Raw genomic sequence first — 24,024 nt, 5'->3', positions numbered from 1 at the left:
ATCGGGGGTCGTCGTGGTGCAGGGGTTAGAGAAGGTGTGCTGGTGGTTCGATTCCAGACTGCCCCAGACTGCCCCATGTTCCATGTCGAAGTGTCCCTGAGCAAGACACCTAACCCCTAATTGCTCCCCGGGTAATGTGAAAAAGCCATGGGTTTAAAGTGTAATGTAAGTCGCTTTGGATAAAAGCGTCTGCTAAATGACCTGTAAAAAAAGAATGGGAGAAACTTCCCAGAAATAGGTGTGCCACGCTTGTGGAATCATACCCAAGAAGACTTGAGGCTGTAATTGCTGCCAAAGGTGCTTCAACAATGTATTGAGCAAAGGCTGTGAATACTTATGTACATGTTATGTTTTCGTTCTTTATGGGTTGTTGTGTGTAGAATGTTGAGAAAATAATGAATTTAATCCATTTTGGAATAAGGCTGTAACATAACAAAATGTGGAAAAAGTGAAGCGCTGTGAATACTTTCCGGATGCATGAACTTTATTAAGCCACCAAATCAATATGATTTTGGTCAAATAAAAACATACTTCAAACAGGTGTATACACAAAAAGACATGTACAAGCAAAGGAGCTGTTCAGGACTCTGTAGGGCAGATGGTGCAATAAGTTTTTAAATAACATACAACAAGTTGGTGGATATGGGATCGAGTCAAAATAAACACTGTGTATTAACATGCCAACAAAGCAACACTGATGTGAGTTCTATGGCTCTGAGACATAAGACACATCAGGCTTTGAGACATACAGTATATTACACTTGTTAGTAGAAACATTCACTGTTGGTTTGAATCTGCACATTTGCTGACAACAAGGATCTTTATATCTTTCCATATATAGGCCCTGTTTGTTGATATGTCTCATTATATTTAGGGTTAAGGCAGAATTAGAACATAATCCATATGTTCTAATTCTGTCAATTGATACTCCTAAGTCCCGCACGTGTGTGGGAAGCAAAAAGAATCTCCTAGATTTCATGTTGTGCTGTATTCTAATCCATCAGGCTTAATGGCTACCTCGTTGGGATTGGAACAGGGACAGCTGCAGGGTCGGTGCCCAGGGCTAATGAAGGGTGCCGAGGTGCAGATCGGAAACCCGAGGGGGCAGTGACATCTGATCTCTTCAATGAGATCAACCTAACAGAGATTCAGAGGCTCAGGCAGCAGCTGATAACGGTGAGTCTGCTCTCTGATCTATTATGTTCAATTAACTGGTTACAAAGGTTTAGCTCATGATTTTTATTTTTTTACTGATGCCCCTTTTGGTTGCTCCGTTCCCATTGGTTGTCCCAGCTGTGGAGCTATAGGATAGTCATATGTTGACTTGTAACCAGTCAGGAATTAATATGGTGAGATAAAAGCTTGTTTGACTTTAATGAGGTCTGCCCGCAAAACCAATAGGCTAATTTGAGAGAATGCTTGATCAAAAGACCCTTTTCTAGAATGCCAGTACAGCAAATCTGGCATTGTTGTCTCTGCAAGTCTTTGGTAAATGCTAAATGGAATGTACTTTGTAAAGCGCTTTTTTTAGTCTTCTGATCAAAGCCCTTCTGTCGAATTTCAATTCAATTGATTTTGTATAGCAAAAAATCACAAATTACAACTACTCGTTGTGAACCCTATTTCCATTGCACTGAACTTGGAGGGGAAAAAGAAAGGACAAGCGACGTTCTGCTGCTTCTCATGGCACTTACACTGCAACAACAATCAGCTGTGTGCAGGTGGATATTTATTCATTAACCCTGGCCAAAGTCAGGTGGCTCCTCAGTGTCAATCACACATTCAATAATTAAGAGCACCATTCAACAAGCACTTAATCTATGAAAGGCTTTTATTTTTTATTTATGGTACAGGTCACGTCCCAGACCCAGATATGACCCTTTGCCAAAGATCAATTGGGGACAATCAGTGCCAATGCTATAATATTTACCCTGCCTTTGCCAAAAACACCTTTTCAGAGGATTCAAATTACAGTGCAATAATTGAAGACGAAGCAGCTAAATATGTGTAGATCTGATGGTATGATGATATAAAAAAAAGTTTGAAAACGTCATATGTCGTACCATATTTGCTTGGAGTCTCCCTAATCTTGCCACTGCCCCCCTTCAGGTTGATCGGGAAAAAGTTTCACTAATGACAAGTCTGCAGGAGTCCCAGACTCGGCTTCAACACACCCAGGAGGCCCTGAACGAGCAGCATGAGAAGGTCCTCCGTCTGAGCCAGAGAGTGACTGCACTCCACCACCTGCATGGAAGAGCCCACCTGATCCAGGAAGCAAACGCTAGTGCTACCTCTCAGCTCAACACTTTGGCCCTGATGGACCTGGACAGATATGAGGAGGAACCTGAAGATGAAGGAGAAACTGAGGAGGGTAGGAGTGAGACACTGAAAAAAAGTCAGGTATTTTCATACCACACACCTGGTCTGGAGATCCTGCAGTGCAAGTACCGTGTTGCTGTGACGGAGGTGTTGGAGCTAAAGGAGGAGGTGAAAGCCCTGCATGACAGACTGGCTCAATATGCAGAGGGAGCAACCGAGGAGAAGCCGAGGCGACGCGGCCATCTCCAAAAGCTTGAGAGGCAGGTCTCCTCATTGGAGAAGAGCTGCCAGAAGGGACAAGAGAAGGTAATATATGTGTCATATTAGCTATAAAAAAAATCAGTTTCAGTCAAATCAGTTTGAATTGAAACAACAGATTTTCTCCTTCTTCTCCCAGACTTCTACCCTCGAGTTAAAGTTGCAGGCAGCTCAGTCGGCAGCCAATGAGAGCCAGAGTGTGTTGAACGCAGCTCAGGACGAGTTGGTGACGCTAAGTGAGGAGCTTGCCCAGCTGTACCACCACGTCTGTCTGTGCAACAACGAGATACCCAACCGTGTCATGCTGGATTACTACAGGTCAGACAGTTGTTTAAGGTAGACATAGATGAAAGATTTCTAAAAATGACTGATTAAACCTGCATTATAGAGTGGAATGCTTACACGTGCGTGACCAACGGCTTACAAAATTCCAGATTTCCTGGAAGAGTAAGAAATTCCAGAGAAATGTTTCTGTTACTGTATTATATTTCCGACAATTTAAGCTATATCTTATTTATATATTTAGGTATATGTTGTTTTAGTATAATTTCAAAAATCTTTGTATTGGGGCCTCAAACGAAGCCCTCATACAAAAAAAAAACTCAAAGCAAACAAAATCAGACAAACAACTGCTCTTGCATTATAAAGGGCCTTCTTCTATGCTTTAACACTGTTTCACCAAACTAACCTAAATTGGTATAACGCCATAACCAATTCTGCGCGATTTGCTTTAACTCGTATGACTGTCACACCGTGAGAGGACTTCATTTTCATCCACTGATATATTGAGGCACAATACTAAAGTAAAAAGAGAACGAACCATCTCTTTACACGTGACTACAGAGCCACCAGATAAACATAAACTGTACAATGCCTTGCCAAGAGTACATATCGGTAGTAGAAATTCAAAAGATATTAATTAGATAATGGTCCGACTGGAAAGACTATTAAATGTTGTATTCCAATACCATAGACCAGAACCAGGTCGAGGGTATGTTTAAAACAATAAGTAAGTTTCAGTACACTCCAATCAATCTAACAATGAGCTACCAAGGTCTTTATTAACATCCACATGGATATCAAAATCACCCACAATTATTACTTTATCCATTTTTAAGGACTAAACTTAAGAAATGAAAATTCAGATAGAAATTATGATTTTATAATTATATATATATATATATATATATATATATATAATTACACACATGTACAACAAAGACAATCTGCGGTTGGGTGTGAAATACTGAGAACCACACTTTGAAAAGAGTTCAAATCTAGTTTAGGTTTAAGGTTTATTAACCACCTCAGGCTTGTGCCTCAAGTTTCAACATGACTTTGAGGATTCAATTAATTTAAGCTGAAATATTCTCCATTGGAAAGCCACGTTTCAGTAAGAAAAAATAGATCAATGTGATGATGTGATGTGTCATTTATTTACTAAAATGGCTTTGGATGAACGGTATCTAATTTTCTAGAGACCACCTTCAATTCTCCTATTAAGTAGATAGTTTTAACTTTTATCAAGTTATAAGTGGCTGTGGGGTAGACAGTCTCTACAGGGTTTATTACGTTTTAGATGGGGAACTGCTCTGATGGAAGCGCAGAGAAGTGTGTAAGAACGCAACTCTGCTTACTATTCTGAAATCTTGGTTGTGAGAAACTGGGCCCAATTTTGTTTAAAGGACATCTGCTCCATCTGAAGTGGGATGGATAAGGTCATTCATAAAATAGTTTAAAATTCCATGTCATTTAGCTTACGCTTTTATCCAAAGCGACAAAGGGCAAGAAACATGATTTCATCAAATAAACCTAGTTACAATTTGCTATAGATGTACCATTAATTGCTACAATTTGTTAGTCTTTTAGTCAAGAGTCTGAAGAGGTTTGTCTTTAGTTTGCGGCGGAAGATGTGAATGCTCTCTGCAGTCCTGATGTCAGAGAGCTTGTTCCACCATTTCGGAGCAAGGACGGCAAAGTGTCGTGATCTTGTAGTGTTTTTGCTCTCGGTGAGTGAGGGATAAGCCGTTTTGCAGATGCAGAACGGAGTGCGTGGGTTGGGATGTAGGGTTTGAGCATGTCCTGGATGTAGACTGGACTTGATCCATTCACAGCATGGTACGTGAGCACCAATGTTTTGAACTGGATGCGGGCAGCCACCGGTAGCCAGTGAAGAGAATTTCGGAAGTTTAAAGACCAGTCGAGCTGCTGCATTCTGGATGAGCTGCAGAGGTTGAATGGCGGTAGCAGGGATGCCTGCCAGGAGAGAGTTACAGTAGTCCACGTGGGAGATGACAAAAGCCTGAATCAGTACCTGCGCCGCCTTCTCATGTTCTAGAGCGTGTATCTACAGGATTGTTTTGTGGCAGTGATGTTGGGAGTCAGGGAGAGTTGACTGTCAAGTGTCATGCCGAGGTTCCTAGCAGTCACAGTCGGCGTTAACACGGAGTTGCCAAAGTTAACCGTGAAGTCCTGGGTAGGAGAATCTTTTCCCGAGTTGATTTTCAGATGGTGAGCGGACATCCACTGAGAGATGTCAGTCAGACAGGCGGAGATCCGTGCCGCCACCTGAGGGTCTGAGTGAGGGAAGGAGAGAATTAGTTGGGTGTAATCGGCATAGCTGTGGTAGGAGAAGCCATGCGAGCGACCACCGAGAGAGATGTTGTAGAGCGAGGAGGGGACCGAGGACGGAACCCTGAGGAACTTCAGTAGTAAGAGGACAAGGTTCCGACATAGATCCTCTCCAGGTTACCTGGTAGGTGCGGCCGTCAGGTAGGACGAGAGAAGGGACAGAGCAGAGCCACCAAGTTTCTGAGGGGAGGAAATAAGGATCCACCACCCCTGCCAGTGGGTCTGGGTGTGTGGCTGAAGGAGAAGGCGGAGGAGAGAGCAGCTGGGGTGGATGTGTTCTCCGGTGTGATCCAGGTCTCAGTGAGAGCGAGGAAGTCACTGCTGGGGACTGCTGGATAGCAAAGCCGGAGATGAAGTCTGCCTTGCGAGTAGCTGACTGGCAGTTCTAGAGGCCTCCTGTGACAAGGTGCTGGACATGTGTGGAGCGGGTGGGATAGGTAAGAGGAGAGGTTACAATAGAGAGCAGATCTAACCAGAGGCCTGTAGCATCTGCGATTTGAACCGGTACAGGTAAAGGTGTCAAACACATTAGTAAAAATAGCAGAAGAAGGCGCCGCATTTGCCCGCCCCAGAGACTCGCTTGTCTTTGTTCTGCTCGTCTTGACTCCCACGAAGGACTCCCTTGTCCTGCTCGTCTTTGTTCAGCGAGGCTTCGCAAGCGCTTCACTCAACCTCTAGTTAAATACTCCCTCGTCAGTGGAAGTCAGCTACGGCTGTGCTGACCACTCCCCCGTCGTTTAGGAGACAAAAGGTTGATTACCCTCAACAGAAACTCCACAAAATACAAAACAACAACCGCTTGACACCTTAATTCGTGAGCAATCACCATGTATTTCAGGGTTTTTGGACTGCAGTGCCCTGAAGGACCACGTGGGGTCCTCAGTGTTCCAGTTTATCCTGTCACATGTGTGTGGTCTTGATTGTATTCATTGTGTTCACCTGTGCCTTGTTTTCTAGCCTTTAAAAAAAGCCACCTGAGTTTCTTTGTGTTTGCCGAGTCTTGGAACTTGACACCTGGAGCTTAGCCACGTGAGATTCTAGATGCTCTACCTCTGTTAGATCTTTTGTTGCCTCTTTTTGGGGACACCCTTAGTTACCTTGTCAAATACCCAGACCTTGTTTTTAGTTGTCTGGGAGTATTTTTAAGTTACTGCCTTATGGAATCTCCTGCTCTTTTTAAGTAAAGAAACCTTTTTTGATTCCCTACAAACAACTCTCCTGTCTCTGTCTCTGCACCTGAGTCAACACCACTCGTAGCACAGTGGTAGGCAATCTGCCTGCTACATGGAGACCCAGGTTCAGATCCCGACGATCCTGATAATGTGCTGTTTTGACAAACTGAGTTTAAGGATTCAAACCTCTTTTTCTTCATAAGAGAAGTCAAAACTATGCACTTGCACGTGCTATTTTGCACTTCTGGTTGGATGTTAAACTGCATTTCGTTGCCTCAGTACTTGTACCCTGTGCAATGACAATAAAGTTGAATCTAATCTAAAAAACGGAGTTCAGGTCAAACGTAAGAGGGCACGCTAGCAGTCAACTTAATAGCAGAGTCTACAGCAAGAACTGGTACGAAAAACGGCAAGCGCTAAAGCAAACTAGCAATCAAGTTAAACTTAAAACAGAATCAACAACAAATGTAGCAGACTAGCTTGGTTTAAAGAAAAGATACTTAGTCCGATTTCAGGTCGCCTGGATGTCTGAAGGTCTACTAGTCGAGATACACAGAAAATGTTTATGGTTAATGTTATTAAGCATTTTGAATATTTAAGTGATTATCACCATGATCTAGAGCGATATAAGCAGAGTATAACTCATTACAAGTCTGTTACTAATGCATTATTGACATAGGCATCATAGAAAGTGTACCAAAAACGTTCTCGGCGGTGCTGTTTTTGGTCTGAATCTGGCCATAGTCTGAGGACAAATTAGCCTCCCGCAAGAGACAGCTCTATGGCAGTCGACTCATTTCTGTCGTGCGTTTGGAATCCTACTTTGCTCTTGTACACGGTGGAGTTCCGCTCCAATGCGCGCACACAAAAACACGTGTGTGTGTGTGTACACACATAGGTGAGCACACTCCCACCAGTGGACAGAGAGCATGTGTGGTAAAAAGTATCTGTCGGCCCGCATCCCTCCCTAAAGCTGGAACAGAACTCTGAGGAAAACATTTCCACCTTTCTGCCAGGCGGTGTAATAAGTAGGAATTAGATAGCCCCAAACTACTGATTGGGTAAATACCCACTAACATGATAATGGTTCTACAGTTCAGAAAAAAAATGATTTACTTTTTTTTTTGTCTAGACAAGGCAGAGGGCTCCGGGGCCTCAGTGCCAGTGTCAAAGCCGTGTCTTCTGACAACAGCAAAGTTCTCCTTACACCACGCCTTGCCAGGCGGCTGGCCGCCGTTGTATCAACAACCTTAACTCCTGTGGGATTGAGGAGCGCCCCGCATTCTCCCTTGAAGGAGCCCTCATCTTGTAAGGGAAAGGAAGAGGAGAAGGTTTGGGAAAAGGATGGTTTCCAGGTGCCATCTGAGCAGAGCCTGCCACCTCCAACTCACTCACCCAGCATCCGTGCCTCTTCATCATCATCGTCATCATCATCACCTGCGCTGGAGCCAGCTGCCGAGCTACGCAGGGAGCCCATGAATGTCTACAACCTCAATGCGATCATCAGAGACCAGGTAGAATAATGTCATTCCCTTTCTTTGTTCTTGTATCCTCTTATCTTCTGTTGTTTTCCCTCTCATCTCCTAGATAAAGCACCTTCAGCGGGCAGTAGACAGGTCTCTGCAGCAGTCAAGACAGAGAGCTGCAGCCAGAGAACTGGCCTCTCTGCTAGACAAGGACAAGGAGAGCTTCATGGAGGAGATCCTGAAGCTCAAGTCTCTGCTCAGTACGAAGAGAGAGCAGATTGCCACTCTCAGACTGGTACTCCGTGCTAACAAGCAGGTGAGACACGTGGTGTGAGACTGTTTAAAAAGGGTTAGGGTTAGCCAGGGTTATCTGTCAGTGTATGATATAAAGAGGCACTTTCAAACCAGTAATTGCTAAACACCTTTTCACCTGTTCTGGCCGGTGATTGGTTTAACATTACCTTCATCAAATGGGTCCAGCAGTTTATATACTCTGTTTACTGACCTGCACCCTGAGACACACCAATACGGTTGATTGAATGACTGACTTCGTAGTGCCAAACCTTTCCTCCATTTCTATTAGTTTAAATTGCCTGTTTTATACCCAAAGAAATCTCAAAATGCAGAGGATACAGCTAACATTATGTACTAAGAGAAGACCAATCACCAAATGGGACTACGCTCTTATACTGCAGGATTGAAAGACCACAACGTGTAGTTAAAATGGACAAAATGTTTTTTTCCAGTTTCCAAATGTACCTTCCAACGAAGTGGTGAGCGGGTCCCCAACACTAGAATTCTCTGCTAGCTCCTTGCTAAGAACTGTCAATCTGGCCAGAGCCATCAGGGGCTGTGTTATTTGGAATGAATGTACAAAAGGCAGACTCAAACATTCTTCAAACTCCGCCTCTCTCCGCCAAATTATGTCCGGTGCCATCCTATTCCGCCAGGTCCCCCTATTTTTATCTAACTGCTCATGAAACCCCACTGTGGCATAACAAGGGAAATTTTCAAAGCGCTGCTGGTTATAATGAATGTAATTGATCCGTCCACATTTTTATTGATTGACAACCACCTGAAGAAAGCAGATTCTAAACAGATATTTGATTCCTGGCTTTAAATAGATTGGGCACCCGCCTTTGTACGCCTAAGTCATCTACTGCTGTATATACACTTGGTTATCAAATGAGCCTCCAGGAAGGTTGGCTTTTAGATCTTCTGTTAGTATGGGTGTGTGGGGAAATTATATTTTAATAAGTTGCCTCATTTATTGGTAAGCTTAGTTTCACACTACCATCATACGACACCATGATATGTTTTTTAATTTAACACACAGTTTGGAGCAATAAATTTGAATCGATGGACCTAGTCTATACTTTATACACCACACCAAGAGGTGTCAGTCAAAGCTTGAACCCAACCATCATTTGTTTTCTATTTGTTATTAGTAGAGCGTGAATGTGAATACAGATCGCGAGGAGTAGTATAAATATCAGTCAGTGATTCCTAGCTTTAATCATTACATTTAACACGATCTGTGAAGCAGAGAATGTAGTCGTCCCGCCAATGCCAGAGGAAGGGCCGGGTGGTGATGGAGGTGGACCAGGTATTGGACCAGTCCAACACTCCCGGATTTCTCCGACATCCCCTATGGCCAGTCTGTTCCCTGCTCATCGTCAGCGTTAATGGATTGCTACGGATTTATTACGCATTATATTGATTTATATTAGGGCTCATATAACAAAGATTTGGTGGGAAGGACAAGCCTGACGAGGAGAAAATTAATCACAGAAGCAACTACAAGACCCATGGTAACTCTGGAGGAACTGCGAAGATCCACAGCTGAGGTGGGAGAATCTGTCCCCAGGACAACTATTAGCCATGTACCCCCCAAATCCTGCCTTTATGGAAGAGGGGAAGGAAGAAAGCCGCTATAGGAGCCGCATTTAAGTTTGTCATGTATTAAAATAACTTATTTTTTTGTTCTTTTTTATTTGTGTTAAAAGCAAAGTGTGCCCCCTACAGGAGAGGCGGGCGCTCCTATAAGTTGATGCGAATGGCGCATAGGTGATGGAAGAAAACGGGTTACGGCAGATACCGTCTTTTGACCTCGACCTCAGCCCCGTAACCACCCTCGATGGTGATGGCCGGCGGGCAGCACTGGACCCCCCGGCGGGCCGGATATAACCCCTGATTGGCATCATCGGGCATCCAAACCAAATATAACATCTTTATTTCATGTTTCTTATTTTTCAATAAATTTCAAGCAAGCAAACAAATTGCTCCTGGTTTTCTGTTCGGGGGCAAAGCCACGAGTCAGACAACTGGACCCGATCTTCCGACGTGGCTAAAGCGATAGGACGCACAAATAGGGGCCAAAGGAAGGGCCAAAGAGCGAGTTTTAGCCACCACACCGCTGTTGAAAATAAACTTAAGAAATTCTGTTTGGGGTTTGCCACAAGCCACCCCCCCAGTGAACTATAGTGTTGGTATTGTGCTGTGGGGATGCCTCTCTTAGTAGGTACAAGGAAACTAGTCAGAATTGATGGAAAGATGGATGGAGCCAAAAAAGGGCAATCCTTGAAGAAAATATGATGCAGTCTGCAAAAGACTCTGGACTGGAGGTTCATCTGCCAGCATGACAATGAACCCTTAGCATACAGCCAGAGCTACAAAGGAATGGTTTAGATCAGAGGTCTGAAAGTCAAATCAGGTGCGGGCCAGATGCAGGCCACTTCGACCGAACGCAGGCCAGACCATTACGGTGGACGTTGGTGGCGGCGCTGACGGTCCGACCGGCGAACGGTACGGTGGTCTATTGAAGTCCATTTGAAATTGTGTTTGTAGGAGTACAAACGGGAAAAGATTTAAGGGAGGTGAATTTATGCAAGGCACTGTAAATGTACTGCACCATGAGCATATGCTGAATCAGTGTAAATGTTCGCTTTTCTGTCACTAGTCATAGGTGCGGCTGTGTCGGTGTATTGGATAATCTAGCTCTTCTTCTAACTATGACAACTGTCAGAGAGAAGGCGTGAGTCTCTAGACTAGGGACTAGTTTCCAGTTTTTGGCTAATTCACCGGCGTTAGCGTCCTTTTATCGACTCTGGTTAAGACAATTTTAACTTAATAATTAACAGTATATGCATTTGTGTGACTATTTGGGGTTTGGGGTAAGTCAAGGCCGGTGGCTTCTGCATGAGGCAGTTGGCGGTCTTTCAAATCTTTTAGTGCAGCATTGAATAAGCTAGGACCATGAACCTTTGAGGAATTCGGTTGCATCTTTTGCCTTGGAACGCGATTGAGAACATCTCTTGACTCGAGGGATTGAGTGGCAGGCAAAGTAATTCATTTGTAATTTACAGTAAATTAAACTCAATGGGTGATGCAATATATTTTTATTTGGGTTTACTTCTATCGAATAATGTACCATTCTCTAACCTCATCCTCAGCTTTCGGTTTGGGGAGTACAGGTGTGTTCCACTGAGATTCTGTTTGCCTCAACCTAATGACTTTGTCATTAGATCTCTCCCTATTAAGTTGACAGGGCGTTGGGGGAATACAGGAACTGATAGAACAGGTGTTGTCTTCTTTGCACCTCTGTCTTTCCTATATATTCAACCGGTCTCTGAGAGTGGGCGCCGCTTCCGTTTAGGTTTTGTATGCATGAGACTGCCGCGCCAGAGTTAACCTCATCTTAATGTTGACTCCGGATACAATACAGGTCAACATTGGTTCTGCCTCAGCCATGTAAACCACACATGGTTCCAGTGTTAATTTCGTCGACGAAAACTATGACGAAAATTTTTGTTAACGAACCTTTTTTCCATGACTAAGACGAGACTAAGACGTGACGAAAACTATCTTAAAAAATTATGATTAAACAGAACAGAAAACTATGATTAAATTTATTCTAACTTTCGTTAACGAGCGAGACGAACATGTTGGTGGTTGACGAAGTCACAATACTTTTACCCTAAATTCGCACGCACGCAACAGACAGGCAAAATACGGCGGATAACGCGTCATGATGACGTCACCCACGAACCCAGAACGCTCGGTCGGAGCGGTGTAGCGGTGGTTCTTGTGCACCGACTACGGACCGCGACGACTATTTTACGCTTCGGCGAGTTTGAATGTGCGCTTCCTTAGTTTAACTCAGCTATCTCGGTTTCGCTGTCTGTTAGCAGGCTGAAGCCACGCTGCTTCAGAGAAACATGAAGACCCGTTTAACAGACTGTCGGCCAGCAGAGATCCACGCGGACCTTTCTGCTCTGTTCTCTGGCGCCGGCAGGCAGCGTTTCCTCGGCTGGATAAGACGGTCCGCCACACGCTAACACGTCTAACATAATAAAGTCATTGCAGGTTCTGAAGCCTCACGCATTGACCGTGAAACACACGCAGTCGGGGCGACTGTGGGTGAGTGGGGAGCACGGTCGTCCTCCAATCGGAGGGTTGTCGGTTCGATCCCAGGCCCGGCTAACCCGCATGTCGTTGTGTCCTTGGGCAAGACACTTAACCCAACATTGCTCCTGTAGCGTGTGTGTGAATGGTAGTTACTGATGGGCAGGTGTCACTGTGTATGGTTCTCCTGTCATCAGTGTATGAATGGGTGTGAATGGGTGAATGATGTCATGTAGTGTTAAAGCGCTTTGAGTGGTCAGAAGACTAGAAACGCGCTATAAAAGTACAATCTATTTACCATTACCATTTCAACTATAGTTCACACGCCACATCGTGAGAAGACACTGTTAAACCGCCTCGGCCACCATACGTTCGTTACTAAGCAACATAGAGGCGCCACACACGTGACAGGTGGATCCTTTTGATAGAACTGCGCAGTGCAGGTGAAGGATGTGGCAGCACAGAGCAGGTGGAGGAAGACCCACAGGACACAAGAGAAGAACTGGTCATGAAACCAAAAAATAAACAAAGTGAGAAAGAAAAGACTGTTGAAAAGTGGGGGGTCCAGTTTAGAATGGCTGGTTTATCATGCAGCCAAGAAAATAATGTATTGCACCGGTTGTAGGACGTTAAGGGGTCTCTTTTGTTGGGACAAGCAATTTCACAGTGGAAATAATAAAGGAGCATGAAGTTTCCGGTGGCCATGTCAAAGCATTGCAAGTAAACAGACAAAGACAACAAAGTGTTGCGTTTAGATCCCTGGTCCTCATGAAGTTGCTACACCTTTGCCAATTTGTTAAATTGCCTTGCAAATAAATGCTTTGCTATTTGTTAAAATCCAAATCCTTTCATGTAATGATTTTTCACATGTAATTTATATTAGCTCACACAAACACTTCAACCATTTGTTCTTGGCCCGGCTCCTCAGTCACATTTTACAACCCATTGTGGCCCGCGAGTCAGAAAGTTTGCCGACCCCTGCTATAGATCTGTCCTAGGAGGGACATCTAATGGACAACCAAGTACTGCAAGCTAGACTATTATGCAGTTATAGACACAACACAGGGGGTCCCTGGGCCTGAGAAGGGAAGAAAAGGAGTTTAAAATGGCTATTAAATGTGACTAAAACTAATTACATTTTAGTCTAGTTTTTGTCGACTAAAACTAGACTAAAATGTTCTGAGTTTTCGTTGACGAAAACTAGACTAAAACTAAGAAGGATTAAAATGACTAAATGTGACTAAACTAATATGCATTTTTCGTCTAAAGACTAAATCAAAAATAGCTGCCAAAATTAACACTGCATGGTTCTGAATCTTCTGGGCCTCTTTTCCACTGACCGTGTTGGTCAGTGCCATACCTCTGATGACCTCTGTCTCCAATGACACCATAGGTGTCTATTGCTGTGGGGCTAGCATGAGGGAAGGTACATGTGAGACTGGTGGACCTGTTCTTTGGTTCTGCTGGGGTTGTGTTGGATATAGAGGCCATCATGGTGGCGCACTGACCTCCATTTCCCTTCTGTTATTCCTTGGACATTCATTTGCCCAGTGACCTCCCTGTCCTCATATGAAATCATTCATCTCCATTTACGGCTCTTCCTTGGTGGAATCCTAACCCTCTGTTGTATCCACGTCCCCTGCCTCCATACTGTGGTGGGGTTATTTCCAGGACTAGAATGATGGTACCCTCGCTGCGGGCTACTCTGGCCCGTATATCTCCAAGTACCATATATTGGCTGTCCAACTACTCAAATAGCCGGAACCAAGGGAAAGCTCCTCCTCCCAGAGGTTGCAGTGCTTTTTCCACTGCGTCCATATCTTGATGTCTCCTTGAATTTACCCATACTCCATTGAATTTTGTCAGGAGAGGGCACTGTTGGACAGGAGATGTTTGAAGCGGCTTAATTCTTACTGGGAGGACATAGTTTGCCTAGCGGTCTGGAACCGGGTCTTCACTCGGGTAGATTGTCCGCGGGGTGTGTAAACTTCAGCTGCCCCCTAATCTTCCACTCCTTTCCTTAGCCCCTGATCTTCCATCCAGTCTCTGGATGTTTCCAGCAATTCCTGAGTCGTTGTGTGATTATCAAGCGGCCTGGCAGTGTTTAAAGGACCTCTAACTTATTTATATTGTACTAGATTCTACTCTCACTGTGACTGTGACAAAAATATAAATTTATATTCTAAAATTATGGAGTGCAAATCCTTTAATACCAATCGAATGTTCTAGTCTATGCAACGGGATCCAATGATGAATGGTGTCATTCATGTGGCACTGAGGTCCAGCAAGCCTTGTTCCGATGCAGGTAGAAGATCATTCGTACATTTCACCAGTGCTGTTTCTGTTATGCACTCAAAATTCTGACTCGATTGAACAAAGCATTGTTTTGTAGAAAGTCACATAATTGATTATATGAGAATACGGATTTCTCAAGGATCTCAGAGGAAGGGAAGATTAGAGATAGGTCTATAGTTAGCCAACACCTCTGGAGCAAGAGTAGGTTAATTACGTCCCCATTTTTTAGATCAGGGGTCACCAAACTTTTTTCTCTGGGGGCCACATTATCGTTCCTGACTGTGATGAGGGGCCGGGGCCGGGTCAGATATATACATAGAATTGTATGACCCAGATCAAAATGACCACCAGCAGGCCTCATTGTGTAGTAGAGATTACTAGCCTGGCACAGCCATCCACACTACTATATCCACACTACTATATCAACACGTTATTCCTGGCACATATTTGTTTATCTTTACTAGTGGTTTGCAAAAGTAGTAATCGAGTCTTCAAACTTTGTTTTAATTTGAAATATCACAGATATTCCATTTATTTATTTTCAAATAAAAATAACATCAAAGCTGAAAACTACAGTGTCCAACATTGTTTTAGCATATGTACACACCGATTCCACATTAACTTTAGTGACTTCCGAGTGGCGTAATTGGGAGTAGTTACCGCCGACGTGAATTACAATCTTACTGTATTTACGTTTATCCATAGCCAGCAATTGAAGATAACTCAATGGTGCCCTCTCTGGCCCCAGGTACACATATAACACTTTTCCTTCCAGCTGTTAGAGCAGGGTAAAAAAATTGTAAGATTTAAGTTAAAGGAATTTAACTAATAGAAGCAAGTTACAAAGGTAATTACGCTACTGATAGTGCTATGTTTGACAAAATAGAGATTCTTTGGATTCCCACGTAGTCCAGTATACACTCCTCCTCTAGTACAGAGTTGTCTAGTCAGGCCCTCCGGGTCATCTGCCTTTTGTCTGTGATGGTGTCTTTTTAGTGTCCTGAAGGTGTTTAACGTTCTGTATCAATCTCCAGTGATTGGCTTTAATCCAATCGGTAGCCACGCCATCCTGCCGGCACATACTTACCGTGTTACATACATTCAATAAACATACCTTTGGTCTAAAGCTTAAAGTAAACATAATATATATCATATAATACCTAACTCTAACATTTCATATAAAATATATTACTAATATCACAAACCTCATATGGTATTTGATATTAGAAACATGACATATCATATTACTAACCATAATATCACATTTATAATTGAACACATATAACACTTACAAGAATTTCTACTAATTTCTAATTTCCATAATGCTTTCAATACAATTCCTCACCTGCATCAAACTACACAGAGCGCAATATATTACACAATGAGTCATATTGCAGAGTAGAGACTTGCTTTGAGGAGTATTTGCTGTACACACTAACTTCAAATTACTATATGGGTATGGCACATTCAAGCTAAGGGAGATCTTGGTTTCTATAAAGTTTCTACGGGAGTTTATTTATATTGCAATTTACATATTGTTAACTGTGCTGAAATTGGGGTATGAAAAGTGATATCAAAAACACAAGAACTTTAATATGTGTGTACGCATTTGTGTGTGTTCACCCAGACAGCAGAGGGCGCCCTGGCCAACCTGAAGAGTAAGTATGAGGCAGAGAAGTCCATGGTGACTGACACCATGATGAAGCTCAGGAATGAGTTGAAAGCCCTGAAGGAAGATGCCGCCACTTTCTCCTCTCTGCGGGCCATGTTTGCCACCAGGTCAGAGACAAAAAAGAAGAAACTAAAGTCCACAACTCAATTTTTGATTTAGGATAACTATGACTCTAAAGACTTCATGTCTGCTTGCAGGAATGAAGCCCTAGAGCAGTTTTTTGCAATTTTAATTCATTCTGCTTTATTTACTGAAGGCTTCCCAGTAATATTTAAAAAAGCACATAGCAGTTATTTTTCATTTCTACCATAACAATATGCGTAACCTAGATTTTCTGTTGATTCCTTGTTGTCCCTGTCAACAATCATTCTAATCTTTAAGACATCCTAAGGAACAGATTGGAAAATAATAGTTGAAGAGAAGATCAATAGCGCTCTGTCTGCAACTATCAAGCTACAGCCAACCATTGGCATATTTAGCTTAGCCCAATGACTTCAAACAGTTATAGAAGTATCAAAATCCTACTAACTCTTCTAAAACCTACTTACAGTGCCTTGCGAAAGTATTCGGCCCCCTTGAACTTTTCGACCTTTTGCCACATTTCAGGCTTCAAACATAAAGACATAAAACTGTAATTTTTTGTGAAGAATCAACAACAAGTGGGACACAATCATGAAGTGGAACGAAATTTATTGGATATTTCAAACTTTAACAAATAAAAAACTGAAAAATTGGGCGTGCAAAATTATTCAGTCCCCTTAAGTTAATACTTTGTAGCGCCACCTTTTGCTGCGATTACAGCTGTAAGTCGCTTGGGGTATGTCTCTATCAGTTTTGCACATCGAGAGACTGACATTTTTGCCCATTCCTCCTTGGAAAACAGCTCGAGCTCAGAGGTTGGATGGAGAGCGTTTATGAACAGCAGCTTTCAGTTCTTTCCACAGATTCTCGATTGGATTCAGGTCTGGACTTTGACTTGGCCATTCTAACACCTGGATATGTTTATTTGTGAACCATTCCATTGTAGATTTTGCTTTATGTTTTGGATCATTGTCTTGTTGGAAGACAAATCTCCGTCCCAGTCTCAGGTCTCTTGCAGATTCCATCAGGTTTTCTTCCAGAATGGTCCTGTATTTGGCTCCATCCATCTTCCCATCAATTTTAACCATCTTCCCTGTCCCTGCTGAAGAAAAGCAGGCCCAAACCATGATGCTGCCACCACCATGTTTGACAGTGGGGATGGTGTGTTCAGGGTGATGAGCTGTGTTGCTTTTACGGCAAACATAACGTTTTGCATTGTTGCCAAAAAGTTCGATTTTGGTTTCATCTGACCAGAGCACCTTCTTCCACATGTTTGGTGTGTCTCCCAGGTGGCTTGTGGCAAACTTTAAACGACACTTTTTAAGGATATCTTTAAGAAATGGCTTTCTTCTTGCCACTCTTCCATAAAGGCCAGATTTGTGCAGCATACGACTGATTGTTGTCCTATGGACAGACTTTCCCACCTCAGCTGTAGATCTCTGCAGTTCATCCAGAGTGATCATGGGCGTCTTGGCTGCATCTCTGATCAGTCTTCTCCTTGTTTGAGCTGAAAGTTTAGACGGACGGCCGGGTAGATTTGCAGTGGTCGAATACTCCTTCCATTTCAATATTATTGCTTGCACAGTGCTCCTTGGGATGTTTAAAGCTTGGGAAATCTTTTTGTATCCAAATCCGGCTTTAAACTTCTCCACAACAGTATCTCGGACCTGCCTGGTGTGTTCCTTGTTCTTCATGATGCTCTCTGCGCTTTAAACAGACCTCTGAGACTATCACAGAGCAGGTGCATTTATACGGAGACTTGATTACACAGGTGGATTCTATTTATCACCATTAGTCATTTTCGTTCCACTTCATGATTGTGTCCCACTTGTTGTTGATTATTCACAAAAAACTACAGTTTTATATCTTTATGTTTGAAGCCTGAAATGTGACAAAAGGTCGAAAAGTTCAAGGGGGCCGAATACTTTCGCAAGGCACTGTATCTGGTCTGTTCCAATGTATTAAAACTGAACAACCCATGTTAATTAGGGGTCCATGAGAATAGCAGCATGTCCATGAACAAAAGTGTTTTCCCCTTTTCATGGCCTCTTATTTCACGTAGATTGTGGTAATTTCTACATTTGAATCAGCTCTATTTTAACCTTTTTGAACCTTGCTCTCTTTAGGTGTGATGAATATGTTACCCAGCTGGATGAAATGCAGAGGCAGTTAGCTGCGGCTGAAGATGAGAAGAAGACTTTAAACTCCCTTCTTCGAATGGCCATTCAGCAAAAACTGGCCCTCACCCAGCGCCTGGAGGATTTGGCTTTCGATCAAGAGCAAACCCACCGCACCCGTGGGGGAAAGCTGAACCGTATGAAGACCAGCACCCCTAAAGTAAGTCCCCCGGCCTTGCCTTCAGCCTCCAACATAACCCATGGCTCTACTTCAGTCTTGGCCCCTCTCAGCCTCCCGCTTTCAGATTTGCCTAGTCAAATGTCCATTGTTCCTGATGATCCCACTGGGCCCCTTAGCCCATCTGTAGTCAGTGTGGATCTGGCCTCAGCTATCACATCCCCTATGTCACACATACCTTCTTGCAGTCCGTCATCTGCAACGGCCTCTTCATTTGATGGCCCTCCGGCAACAGATGGCCCCCCGTATCTGAAGGCGCTCTCTCCCTCAGTGCGGGCACCGCCCTCAATCCCTCTGAAGCTGGCTCAATCCCAGTGGACCCTAGGGGTGCGGACATTTGTGGTTGACCCCCACAGTTTCAGTGTCAACATCTCCCCTGCTTTGTCCCATAGTTTGGGGTCCTCCGGGCACTACATTCCAGATTTTCATACCTCTCCCCCATCCATCACTACTGCAAAAAGACCCACGCAACCGGGATCTACCCCCTCCTCTGCCTACAGGTCCCCCAATTTGGGGCTCAGGCGCTCCACTTGGAGCCCTTCGCCCCGAACTCGGCCTCTGTCCAGCTTGACGCGTTCTTCTGTCCTCTACACTCCTTTCACACCCTCTCCTTACTCTTCCTCCCACAGCTATTCCACTGCCTACTGTAGCGCCTCTCCTGCTTTTACCCCCTCTAGCTCCTTTCTCACATCTGGTACCTCCTCCTCCTATAGCCACTCTACCAACTACACGCCCCTCTACCCCAGACACTATAGTTCATACAGCCCATGGCACTGACCCCAGGTACTATAAACACTTTACAAGTCTTTTTTTCCCCACCAGGCTCTGTAATGACATTAAAACTGCAACTTTTTGTTTGAGTCAGGGCTCACAGAGAGGTGGACAGAGTGGTTTCCTGTGCCTAAGCTTTGGCCAATGGCTTCTGAATGTTAAGTGACTGCTCAGGGATTTGACAAAAGGAGCACAAGAGGCCTCACCTTCCTTCAATTCTGAAACTGCTGATTGTCTACAGGGGAACGTTAAGAGACTTTTCAATGAGTTTTTTAACATTTAGATTCTTCAGGTTGAGACCACATGCATTAAGTGATTTAAAAAACAGACATTCAAACAATGACTGGACATTTGGTACACACTTCAATAGGTTTGAATGAGGAGTATCACAAATTAAATCCCTTCTATATGCAACACAATATCCAATCTGAAATCATTATGTACACAAACACTGTAAACTAGATGTCTTTCAGTTCAAGGATTATCTTCCTTTGATGAGGTACTAGATTCCTAAGGATTCAGTATGATTTAAACAAATCATTGAGGAAGTATTTTCCAGTCCTGAAATTAAGTTGTCTATTGTGGGGGGAACTATGTCCAAGAAGTTGATTCTAGGCATTGGCAGATGCTGTGTAAAAAGTAAAAAGGGAGATCCTTTTATTGTTTTACACCTATGCACAGATTCTGGCCGATAAGTCAGTCTAGTTAAATTGTCATTTCCAAAGTTTTGTCAGATGTAGCATCCTAAATTATGTCAATTTAGGATTGTGAGGGGAGGGTGTCAGTCATTCCTACAAGCTTTCTTTGAAGCATACTGACTCCTTTCATGTTCCAGCTTTGATCCTACTCAAGAATCTCTATTCGCACACACATTTGTACGATGAGACAGTTGTGGACGTGGAGTGATCACCTCAATGACAATTCTTTATTTCTTGTCCAGGGTTGTTGCTATCATCAGCTGTCCATGTCCAGTGTTTTTTATCTCGTATAGCCATGTACTCAGCTATGCATGATCACGTTTGTATACTCGTCTACACAGAATCCCTCCCTCATGCTTCCATATGTAAAATTGATCTGAAAGAGGGTGCACACTGTATGGAATGCTGTGGCAGGGAAGAACAAATGAGAAGAAGAGCACTCAAACATGGCATATCTAAGGAATTGTACAAGTTGGCATTGTAACTCTCCGAAATTGCTTGGTGTTAGCTATGATGATATGTATCTTTATGGTTGGAAGTCTCCTTCTCGTCATTTGTTATTTGAACTTTCTTTAAAGCTTGGGTTGGTGATTCTGAGAAACTAGAAGAATACACTAGATTAACATGACCCAACCTAAAAGCCCGGCTCAGTGTTGTCAATTCTTTTCCAATGACAATACCTAGCAGAGGTAGCTAGTTTAACCACCCTACAAAATGGAGATATGAGCTCACGCGTAAATTAATAGCTGGCAAGTTGGGTAGGTAGACGGGAAGGTAGCCCGCCCAATCATTACATAATGAATGAATAAAAAGATTGGACAGTCTTATTATAGTCCTGTGAGAGTCAGAAATACTTATTATTTTTGTTTTTGTCAGAATATTTCATTCATTGATTACTGTCGGTATGTAGAATTGAAAAATGTAGATGAAAGAATTAAGACTACCAACCCTGCATTTAAGCATATCACCAATTAAAAACACACCGCTAAGGTAACCATTTAATAAAAATAAAAAAAATCGAACAACCAGAAATCCTCAAGTCAATTTCCATGTCACCCATTAGTTACAACTGACTTTCCTGAGAGCAAGATGCAAACTCACATTAGCACACAGTTTTTTTTGGAAAGAAAATGTGATAATTTGTTTCCTTTGGCCCTGTCCCAACAAGACCCATGCAAATAAGGTCTCAGGAGCCATCATATTCTTCGTTTGGACCTTAAACCAGACTACTGTCTCTCGAATTTAACTTTCAGCGTATTAGAGATAACAGTGCCACTAGTGATACATTATCTCAAATTGTAATGTAAAACAAAAAATCCAAGCCAACCACATCGCTAATCAACTCAGCATATTTATATCTACACAGGAAGAGAAAATTATTCAACACTATTTTGACGCACTATCATGGATGACTTGAGTTATAATTGGGAACATGATGTTGTATTCCCTTGTGGCCAGGTTCAAGCAGTCATCTTCACATCATCACACATGTTAAGGTTGTGTTAGCTCTTTTTCACTGTACTGCACCAAACTCAGGGAACGAGGCAGACCCATTCATCCTGTAATGAGGAACACCAAAACCAGAAAGACTACTAACAACTGAGGGCACATATCTCCCAAATGAGATTACAAAAATGTAATTTCTTAAACCATGGATTCTCAAACTTTTTCAGTCAGAACCCACTTTGGACGAAGCAAAATGTTCATTGACCACTGGCCCATCAAAAATGTACATGTTGAATTATTATTGAAATAACATTTTGTGAGTCCTCCATCTATGCCTTCTCAAATTAATGGAATTAAACCACATGGCTCCATTTATTGTAACAAAGTTTATCCTGTGAAAAACTAAACCAGGTCGGTTAAAATCTTTGGCAAAACAGTTTTACGCTGCATGTATTTTCAAAACAGGGTTGCAGACTTGATACGGCCACTCTCAATTTATGACCAATATATTTAGCTTGTACTGTATTATATTCATATTTAATGTTGAGAGGCAACAGCATCTGTAATTTTCTGGAAATAATAACCTACCTTTATTCAATTCCACACCTTCATCTCAGGCACATTATCTTGTCACTTTTTTCCATTTTTGTGGGGATAATGACAGATCAGTCAGATAATATGTTTAACTGTGATTTGATTGTCATTGAGAACACAAACTTTGCAAATACTTACCCACGTTCTTTCAACTTCTCTTCGATGTAAATATACCAACCTTCTCCCTCTGCCATTAGAAATTTTAATGGTCACTTCTTTTTTTTTGTTCCAATCTATTCATTCAGACTGTCACAGTTGTCGGTTCACTTTTGACTCCTGTCTAACATTGTCAATGAACACTCTTTTGTGTAAGTTTGATGACAACATGTTTTAAACACACTTAGTCTCTCCCTGTCCTTTACTGTACCCCATGTGTCATTTCAACAGGTAGTTATCTAATTTATTTTTATCTAAATTATTTCTATTATGTCACCATGTCAATGTTTCCCTTGTTTCAGCAATTAGTACAGATCGCATACTTTGAAATGTGCTTGTCCTGACTTAAGGCCATCATACTATGTTAAAGAGAATTTGAATATATATCTGCTTCACAGAACCTGGGAATTTCTGCCACTAAGAAGCCGATACATTTTCTTTATAGAAAAAATGTAAAAAGTTGTTGGATAAAGTATTCTTGGATACCAGATAAAATAAGACGTTTTATAAAATAAAATCCTCAGACTTAAAAAGCTCACCAAGTGCTGGCATGTTAGGGCCTTTGCTAACTAGCCAGCCAACTACATGACAGCAGGCACTAGACAGAGAAGAGCAGCCTCTGATGCCGCAGAGTCATTGTTGACCCTTTGTAATGTTAGATTAAAATTGCTTACATTTAGTAAATCTGAAATTAGTACGGCTGGCATTCCACTGATTTGTTGCTGTAACTGAAGTTTGAGCTAAGTGTCAATCTTTTGTAAGACATTTATCAGCTGGTTTAAAAGGTTTAAGTATGGCCTGGCACACTGCAAAATGAAACATTCCTCAGTTTAAGACTTCACACATGAACTGTTCATATTTTTTTTCTTTAATAAATATAATTGAGGAAACATGACTTCATAAATGTCTGAATCTGCTCTTTTGCTTGACAGAATGATTTTTTAGAGCAAACCAAATAATTACATTTGTAATTAATAAAACAATGAATTAACTAGCACGTTTCCTATTCTAATGGTCTCGCAGAAAACATTTGAAATTGCATGCTTTTCTTGGAGGAGGGCCCCAATAACTGCTAGTATATTTTACTCAGTGTACAATTAAGTAATAATAATTGCCTAACCCGGCAGAAACAAAAGGGAGTTCCAGCACCTCTGGCACTGGGTTTGTCCTTTCGAAGCCTTGCTATTTTTTTCAGCTGTCACCTTATTCTTTTCAGCCATTGTTACAATTAACTTTCATGCAGTGAAAACCCAGTGAAAGGGTTTAAGCTGTAAGACAAAAATGGACAACATCCTGTGGACAACGTTGTGGGTGTGACCTGTAAGTCACAAGGTAGCCCCACACAAAGCACACCTGTTAAGTGTCTTAAGGAAACATCAACACGCAAGTTAGTAGGGCTGTAATTGAACCATTTTTATCAAATATTAAATGACCTGGTGTCCATTCATGTTAATAAAAAACGTTGTACGGCTCAAAATATGAATTTGCTATACTTGTTTAATGCTATCAATCATCACCTTATTGACATTAAAAGTACAAAAAGAATTCTTCGTTGTTAATTCATCATTTTTTATTGAACAATTCTTATATTTGCAGAGAGCTGCAAAAAATAACTTTTTTCACCAGATTTTACCAGAACTTTTTTTGTGACCAGCAAAACATAATGTTTTCTTGCTTTCGGTACTGAGAGTGCAATGCTGTATATT

The 24,024-nt window shown here is 42.3% G+C and overlaps 1 protein-coding gene and 1 pseudogene across 7 annotated transcripts in view; both read left to right on the top strand.

Moving 5' to 3' along the window:
• LOC120817115 (protein bicaudal D homolog 1) overlaps window positions 1-23,213 on the top strand; it is a 41,086-nt gene extending 17,873 nt beyond the window's left edge. For 5 of the 7 annotated variants that reach the window (XM_078101427.1, XM_078101425.1, XM_078101426.1 and 2 more), the window contains exons 6-12: window positions 1,005-1,176; window positions 2,110-2,625; window positions 2,717-2,895; window positions 7,513-7,894; window positions 7,968-8,162; window positions 16,173-16,324; window positions 18,425-23,213. In XM_078101427.1, coding sequence (XP_077957553.1) covers window positions 1,005-1,176; window positions 2,110-2,625; window positions 2,717-2,895; window positions 7,513-7,894; window positions 7,968-8,162; window positions 16,173-16,324; window positions 18,425-19,430 — 2,602 coding nt within the window. In that variant the 3' untranslated portion in view covers window positions 19,431-23,213. Of the gene's footprint in view, window positions 1-1,004; window positions 1,177-2,109; window positions 2,626-2,716; window positions 2,896-7,512; window positions 7,895-7,967; window positions 8,163-9,852; window positions 10,126-16,172; window positions 16,325-18,424 lie in introns of those variants that run through there. The other 2 variants (XM_078101429.1, XM_078101428.1) reach the window with 2 other exon arrangements.
• Window positions 1-24,024, top strand: part of LOC144406162 (uncharacterized) — a 69,769-nt pseudogene that overhangs the window by 41,598 nt on the left and 4,147 nt on the right.

This window comes from Gasterosteus aculeatus, chromosome 4 (assembly GCF_964276395.1).
Source record: "Gasterosteus aculeatus chromosome 4, fGasAcu3.hap1.1, whole genome shotgun sequence".
Taxonomy (NCBI): Eukaryota; Metazoa; Chordata; class Actinopteri; order Perciformes; family Gasterosteidae; genus Gasterosteus; species Gasterosteus aculeatus.
This window is presented reverse-complemented; position numbering and strand designations above follow the sequence as displayed.